General features: G+C 38.9%; 1 protein-coding gene across 11 annotated transcripts in view; it reads left to right on the plus strand.

Moving 5' to 3' along the window:
• Positions 1-14,359, plus strand: part of LOC123586297 (suppression of tumorigenicity 18 protein) — a 257,980-nt gene that overhangs the window by 222,124 nt on the left and 21,497 nt on the right. For all 11 annotated transcript variants that reach the window (XM_045455341.1, XM_045455340.1, XM_045455337.1 and 8 more), the window contains 3 exons: positions 4,559-4,674; positions 11,231-11,293; positions 12,158-12,226. In XM_045455341.1, the coding sequence (XP_045311297.1) occupies positions 4,559-4,674; positions 11,231-11,293; positions 12,158-12,226 (248 nt within the window). The remainder of the gene's footprint in view (positions 1-4,558; positions 4,675-11,230; positions 11,294-12,157; positions 12,227-14,359) is intronic.

The raw sequence follows: 14,359 nt of genomic DNA on the forward strand, positions 1-14,359 counted from the left end.
CTGTAGTAGCCAGCTGTAGAGAACGGGCCTACCCTCCCAAACTGCTCAATCACCAGCTAGTCCAAGAGCTGAGAAGACCATGGCTCATCCCACTCTACACCACCAAAAGGAAGCCGAATCCTAGTCAGAAGATTTATTGTTGAAGGTTCGGTAAAAAGTCTTATGTCACATGGAGTATGGTATTTACAAAGTAAGCATAACTGTGCCATATTCTTGGACGGATCCCATGAGGACAACACCCACCTTGTTTGGGAGTATCTCCATGTCATGTGCAGGGTGGGATGTAGACTTTCTGTCCCCACCCTTGTGACTGTGCTATAAATGGACCATGGTCAACAGTCACCAGAAATCTTCCCTCCAGTGTCAGACATCCTGATTCAGTCTTGAGTAGTAATGAAGAAAATTTGTGTCAAGTGGGTTCTTGTTTTCCTTTAGGGTCCCTTGTATTGTTTGATCTTGGTTATAATTTTTGGCATCAGCAACAATGTCAACATTGCATTCACATTCTGAGACACGCCTCCCATTTGGGGGTCTAGTAAGTGCCTGAGGAACCCTCCTTGGCTATTCGTCTTATCTTATCAGCCAGAAAATGAGGTCTCATAATACATATTTTATCTTTATTTCCAATCTCATTTACCTACGTAATTCCAAAAAAACTCTGGATTCACCCTGGAGATTCAACTAGAGTATGTTCTTATCTAATGCTTATATATCTGTGACAGTGTTTTGTTTCCCAGCAAAATCGTGGAGAAAGCGCATTTGTTTAGATTAGATTTCTGCTCTTTTCAGAAAGGCTAACTTACTTCAGGTCTGACAGTACAGACTTTTACTGCTACTGTTTACAACCTAAGCATTCTGAAATCTGGAATCCAGAAGCTGTGTGGAAATTCAGTGTCACTAAGAATAACAAAAGAGGACGTTGAAGATGCTAAGTGAGTTCTCGAGGTCATAGTGCTTGCCCTAGGTTTGAGTTGACAACATTTTTTAAGCTTAATATTTATTGTCACAGTTATTTGACCATGAGCAATTCATTGCTTGGGGAAACTATACCTGATGGGGACACACACACACACACACACACACACACACACACACACACACAAAAGTGTTTCTAAAGCACTGTGACTCCCTAAGACAATTTCTCAGCCCTCGTTCTTTGTGCCTCCTTCTGCGCCAAGGTAATCTACAAACAGACAATGTTTTCCTCCCTGTTCTGAACCTTGTAAATGAAAACTGTGATACTCGATAGTTACTATTTTGAAAAAATAGATTGTATTCATTGTCCTCGTTGCGAAAGTAACAGAGGGACACCGTAAGGATAAAGATAAGGGATCTTTAGACACAGTGTCTCATCATCCTAACAATCCTGAAAAGCAGGATTATGGTCAGAGTTTTTGGAGGAGAAAATTGAGACTCGAAGAGGTAAAGTTGTTGGTCCTTGGTCATACAGAAATTAAGAAATGGGCCTGGGATTTCCTAAAATGAAGAAAGAGGAGAAGGGTGAAAATAAAGAGAAGGAAAAGATTAAAAAGCACATCAAGTAATGGTGACAGCCGGGAAATATTGAGAAATTAGAAAGGAAAGGGAAGAAGAGAACAATGAAGAAACGGTACTTGGCGAGATGTGGCCAAGGCAACAGTGGACCAAGCCCCCCTTGACCCTGATCTACAGGACGTGACCACACTTTTCCAGTGAGCCCAATGGGATGCTGTGCTCCGCCCAGGCCATAAGCTGTGAAGGGTGGTCGGTTCCGCTCTGACACCCCGTCCTGCCCGTTCCCACCTCCACCGCCTCCCCGCGCCCTGCCACACAGGACACTCGCACACATACATGCACACACAACCAGAAACAGAGCGATTATTTCTAATTCATTGTTATCTAGTTCATATGCACAACAGTTGCTTAATTTTGGTGGTAATTTTCAGAAAATATTGTCTGTCTCTCTCAGTGAAATAGCCTGTCCAGATGCCCCCTGCAAAAAAAAATCCTGAATCTGGAAAAAACTCAAAATATCTCGAAAGGAAAGTGCGGAGAAATAACCAGCGCTGTCAGTTGCATTCAACTGTCAGTTCTCCAAAGATTTCAGGGCTTAAAATGTTAAAAGTGCCAGATGCTATTATCTGTTATTCATGTTACCATTATGTTCTGGCCTTTACTGAAATCAATATAAACTTCCATCTGTACATTAAAGGAATTTCATTGCACCCGTATACTTTCTAAATGTAATGCATATATATCACATTCTCTGTTACATGTCCAGAGGATGAAATTATTATTTTTAAAATTATAGTTGAAATTTTGAAAAAAATGCTTCCAAATGATATTGACTTATTTTTTACTGGGTGCTGTTTAAAATTTTTTCTAGTGTAAAATGCTTGTGCAACAAAATTAGGAATTCTTTCAGTGATGGTCGTCTGTGTATATGCTCTCTGCAGGTTTCTAGGGGTAGGATGCTGAGTGAAGAAAAGGGAAAAAGACAGTTATTTCATAATGTAATTGCATGCATAAGAGTCCATAGTTTTTCTAAGAAGCTGCGTAATATTTAAAAGGTCATATCCAATAAAATTATCCTATTAAAACGTTACCACATGTTCCTATTCCAAATTGAATGCCATACATTCTGCAAGCATTATGTTTATATACATTTTAGTCACAATAATAGCATAAATTTTCATAAGTGATCATTTCTTTCAAAATCCCTTATTCTCTTGCCTCTCATAATGTATAGATTCCGCAGTTCAACAATAGCTTATAAACTTTATATGTTTTTACGTTCATCTATAAATGTACACGCCTTTAGGAATACTTTGTTCTTAATTTTATCATGAAGAAAATAATAAAAGGCTCTTTTTCATTTTATGCCATTTTTAAAAAAAATTCAGCGCCTAAACAGAAAAACAAAGGCTGTTTCACACTGAGACAATATTGGATTCAGCATTTGTGTCTACTTTCAAAAAGCCAAGACATTTATAAATTATAGCAGAAAACACTCCCCAGGTGGACTCCAGATAGCCCCAAATGGTGGTATTATCAGGTTTAAGGTCTTATAATTAGGAGTTGCTTCATGTTAGGCATTTACACTGTAGAGCTTGAAAAAGATAAGCACCATCCGTCTATTTTGCTGTAGATTCCATGGAAGGAGCGTCAAAGTGGAATTTCTTTTTGTATCTTAGAAGGCAACTATTATCAGGCATCCATTTCTCTTTATTTTTAAACGGTGCATTACGATCTCCTACAATTTTCAACATATATCCATTAAATACAATGGAATACTTAGCACTATAAAGAATATACGGAAAGAAGTTGGACCAAACCAGGTTTTATTAATTTGGTCTGTGGATGGTGTTACTTGAGATGGTTTACCAATGTATTTACCGCTGTGTGGTTTTGTGGAAAACAGCCGAATTGTTATCCCAGTAATTAATGAAAATGATTACATGTGCCTTTATGACTGAGCTCAAGGTTTGAATTTTTCCTTGGTTGGGAAAACTCAGGGAGTTTGTTTTCCCACTGATTTTGAGTGTAGACTCAGAATTATTAAAATATATTATATACGTTTTATTATATATATTATATTTTGCCATCACATTTTTATATCCATTTGACCTAAATGAGATTTACCTTGAATAATTCAGAATAGTTTTCTCATTTACAACAGATCAGTACTTTTGAGAATTAGAATAGTTTTCCATATTAGTTAATCTGATTTTAATATTAAATCCAGGAAGCATTATATTTACTGGATATAAGCTTAAGGATGAATGCAAGCTAATTATGTAATTGAGGAAAACCATCATTAGTTTTCTCTAAGATAATATATCAGATGGTGTATAAATTATTTGAAAGGATTAATAAATCTTCCTTATGAAATCAAGATCAGTATTAAGCTTAAAAGAAGGCTACAAAAATGAGGGGTAAGCCAGCAAGAAATTCCATCCAATGAGTAAAAGCATTACAAGATACTAAGCAAAAGAGGTAACTTAAGAAAATAGGAAATGATGTGAGAATAAAAGCAATTATCCAGAAAGATCAAACCAAATGCCTACATATTGTGGACCAGTTATTACATCTTTAAACAATTTAAATGTTAACTTTTTGTATATCAGAAAGAACATTTTGTTAACCTAAATTTACTTATTCTTTTTCATTTAAAAATTTGTGGTTCACTTTTGCAATATTTCTTTTGTTTTACCAATGACTGCTGTGTACGTAAAGAACTATTTCTACATTCTCCAGGAAACATTCATTATGCAATAAAATCAGAAACATATTCACTATATAGCTCAAGAAATGCCTCTGTAGTTATATTTGCCAAAATGTCCTCATGAATTATAATTTTCTTTTCTTCACCAAGGATAGAGGTCCATCCTAATCAGGATATCATTATACTTTATTAGCTCATTAATTTTGAGTACAAATCCAATGAGGAACTTCAGCTAAGTCATTAAGCTAAAACTCAAATTCCACCCTAATGACTCCAGTATATACAGTTGTCTTTTCAGGTTCCCTAATGCCTTCTGTGCTTCTGTATTTTTTTTTTTTAATTTATTTTTTCCAGAAAGACCCTGCGAGCTCTCTAGAAAATTTAGAGGAAAAAAAGTTTCCTGGAGAGGCCTCCATACCAAGTCCTAAACCCAAGCTCCACGCGAGAGACCTCAAAAAAGAGCTCATTACGTAAGTCATCCTCAACGGCATATTCTGCGAGATTCTAGAACTAGGAGACTCAAGTTCATAATTTTGAGTAATCATATCCTGATTTGTATAGCTGATTTTCGGAATGTTTTAGGACAATTTCAACCAGTCGATAGTTAAGTGTTCTATATGTACCGAAATTTCTGCTTAGAACTAAGAGAATTACAAAAATCAAAGTGTACATGACGAGACTTCATGCTAAGATATAATTTAAAAACACAAAACCAATATAAAACAATTAGAAATGTTTACATTTTTTGTTCTGTTTGGCTCATCAAAATCTTTCGTTGTGCTTTGTTCTATTGTGTCTTTATCGTACCAGTTGTTAGTCTCATGGCCTTAGACAAAGTTTTTTAACTCATTTGAACCTCCAGTTTCTTAAATGTAAAACAGGGATATCAATAGTCATCTCATGAAATTGTGAAAATCTAATGAAATAATCTATAAGAATATATCAAATGCCTAGCGGGCAGAATGTTCTCATTTTGTGATCATTATTACTACCTGTGGCATAGACTAGGTCACAGTATTCTACGTAAGATTATTGCATTTTGTCCACTAAAGGCATAAATATTTTTTTAATGGGGAAGTACATTAATTCATGTTCCTATTGAAATTTTTTTTGATAAATTAATCACATTTAATGAGAATTTAAACAATTATTACATTGAAAATTTTTAAATATTACACCTGTGTTTGAAATACAGGCGGCAGCCATTTTCTTTTTGATTTTACAATAAATATTAAGTACCTGTCAGTAAATTAATGTTCCTTTCCATAACATAATTAACAGTATTGTTATCACACAGATGATACGAAAAACTTACTACCCGTCGGTCTAACCTCCCTCGCAGACTCACAGATTTTCCTGGGAGGCAGAGACCGGGGTGCCTGCGTGGCTTAGTTGGTTGACTCTCGATTTCGGCTCAGGTCATGATTCCAGGATCATGGGATCAAGCCCTAAGTCACGTTTCATGCTGGGTGTGGAGCCTGCTTAAGATTGTCTGTCTCTGTCTCTCCTTCTGTCCCTTTGCCCTGCTTATGCTCCCTCTAAAATTAAAAACAAAACAAAAACAAAGCAGAGTCCAGCTTTTTCTTTTTGAAGAGGAATTTTTACATTTAATTTGGGGATTCTGTTAGAAATCAATTACCATTTTCACCATGATGAGTGTAGTGATGCTCTACAGTCAGTGGTGATGATGGAGTGAAAGATCCAGAATCCATTCTTCTTTATTTTCTATTATTTTTATTATTTTTAAGTTTATTTATTTATTCTGAGAGAGAGAGAGCACAAGCAAGGGAAAGGCAGAGAGAGAGGGAGATGGAGAATCCCAAGCAGCCTCTGCACTGTTAGTGTGGAGCTCGACACGGAGCTCAATCCCACAAACTATGAGATCGTGACCTGAGCCAAATCAAGAGTTGGGTGATTAACCACCTGAGCCCTCCGGGTGCCCCAGATCCAGAATCCATTTTTTTTTTTAATTTTTTTTTTTTCAGCGTTTATTTTTGGGACAGAGAGAGACAGAGCATGAACGGGGGAGGGGCAGAGAGAGAGGGAGACACAGAATCGGAAACAGGCTCCAGGCTCTGAGCCATCAGCCCAGAGCCCGACGCGGGGCTCGAACTCACGGACCGCGAGATCGTGACCTGGCTGAAGTCGGTCGCTTAACCGACTGAGCCACCCAGGCGCCCCCAGAATCCATTCTTAAGAAGTCACATCTTTTTAGGACTACTTGGGTCTAGCTATTCTCTCTATGGCAGTGGAACAATTGTTAGTTTATTCAGTAATAATTAAAAAAAATTTTTTTTAATGTTTATTTTTGAGAGAGAGAGACAGAGCATGAGCGGGGAAGGGGCAGAGAGAGAGGGAGACACAGAATCAGAAGCAGGCTCCAGGCTCTGAGCCATCAGCCCAGAGCCCAACGCGGGGCTCGAACCCACGGACCGCGAGATCGTGACCTGAGCTGAAGTTGGACGCTTAACCGACTGAGCCACTATTGCCATTCCATCCGCCACACCACGGACTTCTGCAGGGATCTCCCTCGACTCTTCTCTCAGATGTCACTGCCCTGACCAGTCTTCCTGGCTACTGTAGCCGCCCCCCACCCCCAGCCCTCATGCTCCCGTCCTCTTTCCCAGATCTCCTGTGGTCCCTCAGTATTTAACACACTCATACATTTTGCTCGCCTGTATTCTCTGTTGTCTGCCTCCCCCACTAGAGCAGGGGGGCAGGAGGGCAGGGGGGCAGGGGAGGACTTCTTTCACTGATTTTGTGTTCTCCTACATCCACGCCATTGGTAAATAATATTTACCACGCTGCCTCCTCTTTCCCAGCTGCACGAACATGCATCGGGAGCAGGGAATACATCTTAAATGCTGTTGCAAACCTTACACATAGGAAGTGTTCGATGATATTCTTCCTAGGGCAACATTGGTTTATTGGGTTGACCTGTGACTGATATTTAAGTAATCTTAGATTACATTCTTTATGGATTTCATAAAGAATTTAATGTTCACCTGGAGCCTGGTGGCTGGAACAGTGTGATGGGTGTGGTACCAAACACACTAAAGGTTCAATTTCACCGAACACTGTTTCTTCCCAGAGGTGACCTGGGGTCAGCCATATACTTTCTCCCTCGGGGGGGGAAAACTTTGTATGGATTTTGTGTCTGCATCTTATTTTAAATCCCTTCAAAAATGGCAAATTTTCATCCTTTAAAGGTCAGTATTTGCAAAACATAAGAGTCATTCCAAACTAAATGTAGTGTGAAAGATTGATAATTAACCTGCATTGTCATTTTGAACAGAAAAATGAAGTGAGATTATTTTGTGATGGGCACTTCTTGTTTTTTTTTTTTAATTTTTTTAATGTTTATTTTTGAGAGAGAGAGAGAGAGACAGACAGACACAGAGCAGGGGAGGGGCAGAGAGAGAGAGACACAGAATCCAAAGCAGGCTCCAGGCTCTGAGCCATCAGCACGGAGCCCAACGCGGGGCTTGAACTCACGAACCGTGAGATCATGACCTGGGCCGAAGTCGGACGCTTAAGCAACTGAGCCACCCAGGCGCCCCTTGAAATCCAGTTTCTGAAGACAGTTGGTGGGAAGTTCCATAGTACGTGTGGTGTCGGTGAGGAACTGGCTGAGTTCCCTTCACACTGGACCTGAAAACATTGGGAACCGTTTTGGGAATACAGTCTTGAATTCCTGGGAAATGAACTCATCTTCCCGATGAGATACCGCTCGCTGATCTTCACGTAACTGCAGTAGTTCACTGGTTTTTTTAAAGTCTGACTACTCTATAGTTTCATCCTTTTTAAAAATTATGTTTTGCTTTGTGTTTCTAACAGATAAATGTGCCTTAATTACTTACCGGAAACTGTTTGCAGAACAAGATTTTTTAAAGTTTTTTTATTTATTTTGAGAGAGAGAGAGGGAGCACAAGTGGGGGAAGAACAGAGCGGGGGGGGGGGGCGGGGAGAGAGAGAGAATCCCAAACAGCCTCCACGCAGTCAGCACAGAGCCTGATGAAGGGCTCGAACTCACGAACTGTGAGATCGTTGTCTGAGCAGAAACCAAGAGTCAGAGGCTTAACTGACCGAGCCATCCATGTGCCCCAAAATAGGACTGTTTTTAATGTTTGCTTATTTTTGAAAGAGAGGGAGAAAGAGAGTGGTGGAGGGGCAGAAAGAGAGGGGGCGAGAGAATCCGAGCAGACTCCCGCTGGCCTTGGAACCTGAGAGGGGCTCTATCTCACGACTGAGAGGTCATGACCTGAATCTAAATCAAGGGTTGGAGGGGCGCCTGGGTGGCGCAGTCGGTTGAGCGTCCGACTTCAGTCAGGTCACGATCTCGCGGTCCGTGAGTTCGAGCCCCGCGTCGGGCTCTGGGCTGACGGCTCAGAGCCTGGAGCCTGTTTCCGATTCTGTGTCTCCCTCTCTCTCTGCCCCTCCCCTGTTCATGCTCTGTCTCTCTCTGTCCCAAAAATAAATAAACGTTGAAAAAAAAAATTAAAAAAAAAAAAATAAATCAAGGGTTGGATATTTAACCAACTGAGCCACCCGGATGCCCCTCAAAATAGAATTTTTTAATGTTGATTAGAATAAACTGTCTTAGAATTTGAGGCCGCTTACTAAAGGAACTAGCGTGTTTCCTTTCTCCAAGGTTAATACTTTCATTTGCAAACCTTCCCAGAAGATCTTGCCCAACTAGTTAGGCCCATGTGATTGGGTAAGATTTTTCATTGCAGACTTGTTTTTGTTTTGTTTTGTTTTTGTTTTTCATTTTTTAATGTTTATTTATTTTTGAGAGACAGAGCACAAGTGGGGGAGGAGCAGAGAGAGAGGGAGACACAGAATCCGAAGCAGGCTCCAGGCTCCGAGCCGTCAGCACAGAGCCCGACGCGGGGCTCGAACCCACAAACCGTGAGATCATGACCTGAGCTGAAGTCGGACGCTTAACCGACTGAGCTGCCCGGGCGCCCCTGAAGATTTGTAATTTAAGCCAGCTATCAGAATCTGAAACAAAAGCTTTTCCCACAACACCGACATCTCCAATCCTTTCTTTATTCTTCGACCTCTTTATACCACCAAACTTAAAAAAAGTAATTAGCAGCTAATTAAATTAATTAATTAGCTTTATTATTTTACCTCCTAAATAATTTTAGCTGATTGATTTAAAAATCACTGGCACTTCCTTGCCTCTCCTGGCAGTATGAACAGGAGTCATTTAAAAATAGAAATGAAATGAAATAATAAAATAAAGTACATACAATGCTGTTTTTGCACACTAGGTGGCCATGCATTTCTAAAGCGAGGATTCCCAGGCAATTAAACACATCTCTCATGCTCTGAATATTCCAGTTGCTTTAGTGTTCAGAAGAGATTGTTTCCTCCTTTAGTGGGTGAACGGCACTTGCAAGATCACTCAGCTCAAATGTTGATCGTTGTTCTTTTTTTTTTTTTTTTCTTTACTTGTTTACATACATCTATAGCTTTTGCATTTTCCTTTCTGAGAACCCATCTAGGGAAAGTGATGGGGGAAGAGCTAGGCAATTCAGCTTAGATCAAGCCCTGAAAATCAAACATCTCCCTGAGAGATGGAAATGTTCTGAGTCTTATAGTCTCTTTAGATTACCTGAAATTGATTAGAAAGTAGCTCACAGGGGAAAAACACAAAGAAAAAGAAACTTAAAAGGTGGTATTTCAAAAAGCCTTAGATGTTGGCAGTTTGTCTCTAAATGTCCCTTCAAAGAGGTAAACTCTGTATTCTACACATACGGGTAAGCCTTCACGTTAGGCAGCGTGTCAGAGAAAACCAGAAGCCTGAATGATGTAACTGATTTTTCCTCTGATTAACATGGCCACAAATAGCCCTGAGTAGGCTGGGGTCAATCTGCTTACTCCAAATGAGTGACTTTTGAGCAGCATCAGAGGAAAATAAATGACTGAGAAACCAAGGAATCTATTAACTACAGAAACAAATCCCCTTACGTTATTTTTAAAACACATAAGATGTGCAGAATGTGACCAGCTTCTGAGATAAAATGGAGTGCACCAGTACCGACTCGAGGCTTTGGCAGGTAGCCTGGAGAGCCTACTGCTTTGGTTGTTAATTAGCAATTGTCTATGTTGGTTTCAAGCTTTAGATGAAACTGATCCCAAGCTTTAATAACGAAGTTTCTTACCTGCTTCTGTATCGTCAGCAACTTTCCCATCTAAAATGTCAGCTTACCTTTCCAGAGATAGGTAGTGTGTTCAAAGATTTTCTTTTTCAGGCAGTTTTTAAAAATGTATATGAAGTTACTCTGATGCCCTTCCCTTAAAAACTCACAAAAATTCCTTCCTAAAATCTGGTATGTACTTGGTGCCAGTATGCCCAAGAGCCATTCTCATCATAAAGCGCGGGTTTAGGACATTTATATTTTCAAAGAAATCAGACATCATTGGTTGTTGACTCATAACATCATGAGGGCATATATTTGCGCATCGCCTTCCTACATGATTCGAGTCAGAGAACTAATGTGATATTGAAAACGAATACCTTCAGGGGCACCTGGGTGGCTCAGTCGGTTAAGCGTCTGACTTGGGCTCGGGTCATGATCTCACAGTTCATGGTTCAAGCCCCTCGTCAGGCTCTGTGCTGACAGCTCGGAGCCTGGAGCCTGCTGTGTCTCCCTCTGTGTCTCCCTCTCTCTCTGCCCCTCCCCCACTCATGCTCTGTCTCTCTTTCTATCAAGAATTAATCAAGGTTAAAAAAAAATTTTTTTAAAGGGTCTGACACTCAACCAACTGAGCTACCCAGACTCCCCTAGTTTAAAAAAAAATAAAAAGAAAAGAAAACGAATACCTTCAGATCTGGCCAGTCTTCTCTTGCTAGTCTCCTGGTTCCTGTAGGACATAAATCCTTAGTTCACTAGCCCCTGCGTGTCCTGTACTGTGCTAACCGATCTTGAAAAGAGACGATACATCATAACCTATAGACACAGCAAATGAATCTGTGAAAAGTGCTTGACTTTATGTATATATTTTTTGACTCAGCTGTCCAACGCCAGGATGTGACGGAAGTGGCCATGTCACAGGGAACTATGCGTCCCATCGCAGGTACCTGATAGCCTACAACATCTTATTCTAATGTAAATACTTTGTAAATCCTTATTGTCACCCATTCTAGAAAGGCAGTATCTGGATCCCGAATTGAAGAGTGAGTTAGTTGCGGTTGGGGGCATTTTGGGTTTTTTTGTTTTTTGTTTGTTTTTTTGTTTTTTGTTTTTTGTGTGTTTTTTTTTTTTTTTTTTCAGAAATAAAGTGAAGTTAAATCTTCTGACTTTTTATTTATATGGTGTAGAAATCATGATTTTTGGTCAAAAATGTTTTTCTGGTCCTATTATGCAGATCATAAACCAAAAGCTAGAGTTTATGTCAGGGCTTTGGTTCTATCTAGCTTTAGGACTCAAGTGAAACCAAGGTAAGACAGTAGAGTGACTTGGGTTGACCATTCACCTTGTCAGATGTGGCATCCTCCGCCCTGGGCAATTAAAAGGTCAATGTGTTAGATGAAGCAATGCAAAAAAGCTGGGTTTAGTGTCTCCACTTACCTCTTCGTTGATGTGATTCGCTTTCCCTTTGGGCATTGGTTTCAACCTTTAAGCCACCACAGCTCGGCGTGCAATGGAAATGAACTCCAAGTCAGTAATCATCGTATCACTGAGTTCTAGAGTCGGAGAGACTCATTGGGTTAAAGCCCTTCATTTGATAGCAAACCTGAGTCTGTGGGAAATAACTGAGGGTCCCACAAGCCCAGACCAGTCAGGGTGGCAAAGCCAGATGCAAACCTGGTTGTATTTTTCCCAGTGTTCGGTCACCAGTAAATTTAGCATATATTCACAGACTCAAGATGCCATTTGAGTGGGATTTGTACATGTCAGTGTTGTGTGTTTTGCTTTTGTTTTTCTCATCCCTCTTTAGTGTTTCTGGATGTCCTTTAGCAGATAAGACTCTTAAATCCCTCATGGCTGCAAATTCCCAGGAGCTTAAGTAAGTATTGGAACCAAGACTTCCTTGCCCTGCACCCACTGAGTCAGGACTCCCCGCGTTCAAGACCTGTGGGGTCCGTACTAACAAGTAGTAAATCACGCCAACGAAAGTATGACCAATGCACTCTTTCACCAAAAAGTTCAAATGACTAAAACCAACTCCCTCTGATTTAATTTAGTTAATTTGCTTGTTTGGGGGATTTTTTTTTATATTATAGTATTTTTTAAAGTAACTGTGTAATAGTTAAACATAATGCTTTTTTCTGTTGATTTCAGAATTTATACACTAAATCAGAACTATAAAGGTGTGGCAAAGCCCTTTCATCATCTAATTTTAACAAACGGCATAATATTTTGCCTTATGGGAATTTTGAATCATATGATTGTCTTTCACTTTTGGGAGCTAGGCACAATTCTAGCTCATTTCAACCTAGTGTACAGGATCTCAAAGTCACATGTTTATTATCTTTTACTTAATTTTATTTTTTTTTAATTTAAAAAAAAAATTTTTTTAACGTTTATTTATTTTTGAGACAGAGACAGAGCATGAATGGGGGAGGGGCAGAGAGAGAGGGAGACACAGAATCGGAAGCATGCTCCAGGCTCTGAGCCATCAGCCCAGAGCCCGACGCGGGGCTCGAACTCACGAACCGTGAGATCGTGACCTGAGCTGAAGTCGGACGCTTAACCGACTGAGCCACCCAGGCGCCCCACTTAATGATTTTATTTTTTCCTACTTTTCTCTTCTTTTATTCCAAACTTCTCACTTGTTTATTTTCACATCTTGTTACATTATATATAGAATAATAAGAAGTTATAATCCATCTGAATAATAAGAAGTTATAATCCATCATTATATTTAAAAATATAATAGGGCATAACTTTAGAAAAGATAAGGAATAACATTAAACAAAATTCATGAAACTTATTTGCAAATAATAATATTTTAAGAAAACTGAGTGTTACTAAGTCTAGTGATAAAACACTATTTGTATAAATAGTAGAATAAACATTTGATGTCTAAATCACAAGTAAAAATGCAGAGATTTTATTTTCTTTCTTTTGTTAGTCTTTCCATTCTCTAACTTGTTTAAAATTCTTTCTCTAAAAATTACAAAAGACAAATTTATGAAATAAGAGGTGATATTAAACAGATATAAAACTGGGGAATTTTGGTACCAGAAATAGTGAACTATGAAATACGCAACTTTTCTCATTTTCAATATGTAAAGTCCAATTGATTGTGTCAGTATAGATTCTGGAAATCGTTCTATACATTGCCATTTTTCTAGACTGAAATGTCAGAATGTTAGGTTGAGAAATAATTAACAGATTGAAAAGAGAGAAGTGCCAGTGAAAAGAGAGAAATACTGAATCAGACTTATCTTACTTAGTACTTTTATTCAGTCTTACTCAGTTGTTCTAAATGTCTACATTTCCCTGCCTTAATTGTAACTGTGGGTTCTCTTAAGTATTTCCTCTGAACATTATTTCTAGAAAAGAAAAATGTTGATAACATATTGAAAGCATGTAGGTCGAGAAGTTCTATAGCAATATTCAGTATTTACATGTTTTGTACACCCATCTGATAACTAACATCTTTGGGTTTTTTCTATACAAAAAAGAAAAAGAGACATTTCATTGACCTCTTGTTTAGATACTCCAGTAGAATTCCAAAACAAGGTCACTGATTTTTCTGTAATTGCAATATACTAAGAAACCACTATTTTCCTAGAAATGTTAATAAAAAAAGACCAGCTTTCAATCCTCTCCTACAATGTAGAATATAAACTCTGTCTTTAAAAGGTCGGTTAAAGATACAAAGCTGGTTTCTCTGGTTAGCTCACCGAGATGTATGCTGATTTTAAATTTCATTTGGGGAAAAAAAGCATTTACACTCTATGTTCTGCCTCAGGACTGGATATAAAAGTATTTTCATGAAAGTTCAGTGGGTTAGAGTTTAAGAAAAGGAATGGTATTCATGTTGCTTATTATTATTATCATTATTATTATTATTATTTTCAAACTCTTGTTTGGGGAGAAATCTCAACCAGGGTGAGCATACAAGTGGAACACTAACAATGATAATGTGTACAGCAACCTTCAGAAAAGCAAACATCTTATATCGGCCACT

Source organism: Leopardus geoffroyi, chromosome C3 (assembly GCF_018350155.1).
Source record: "Leopardus geoffroyi isolate Oge1 chromosome C3, O.geoffroyi_Oge1_pat1.0, whole genome shotgun sequence".
Classification (NCBI taxonomy): Eukaryota; Metazoa; Chordata; class Mammalia; order Carnivora; family Felidae; genus Leopardus; species Leopardus geoffroyi.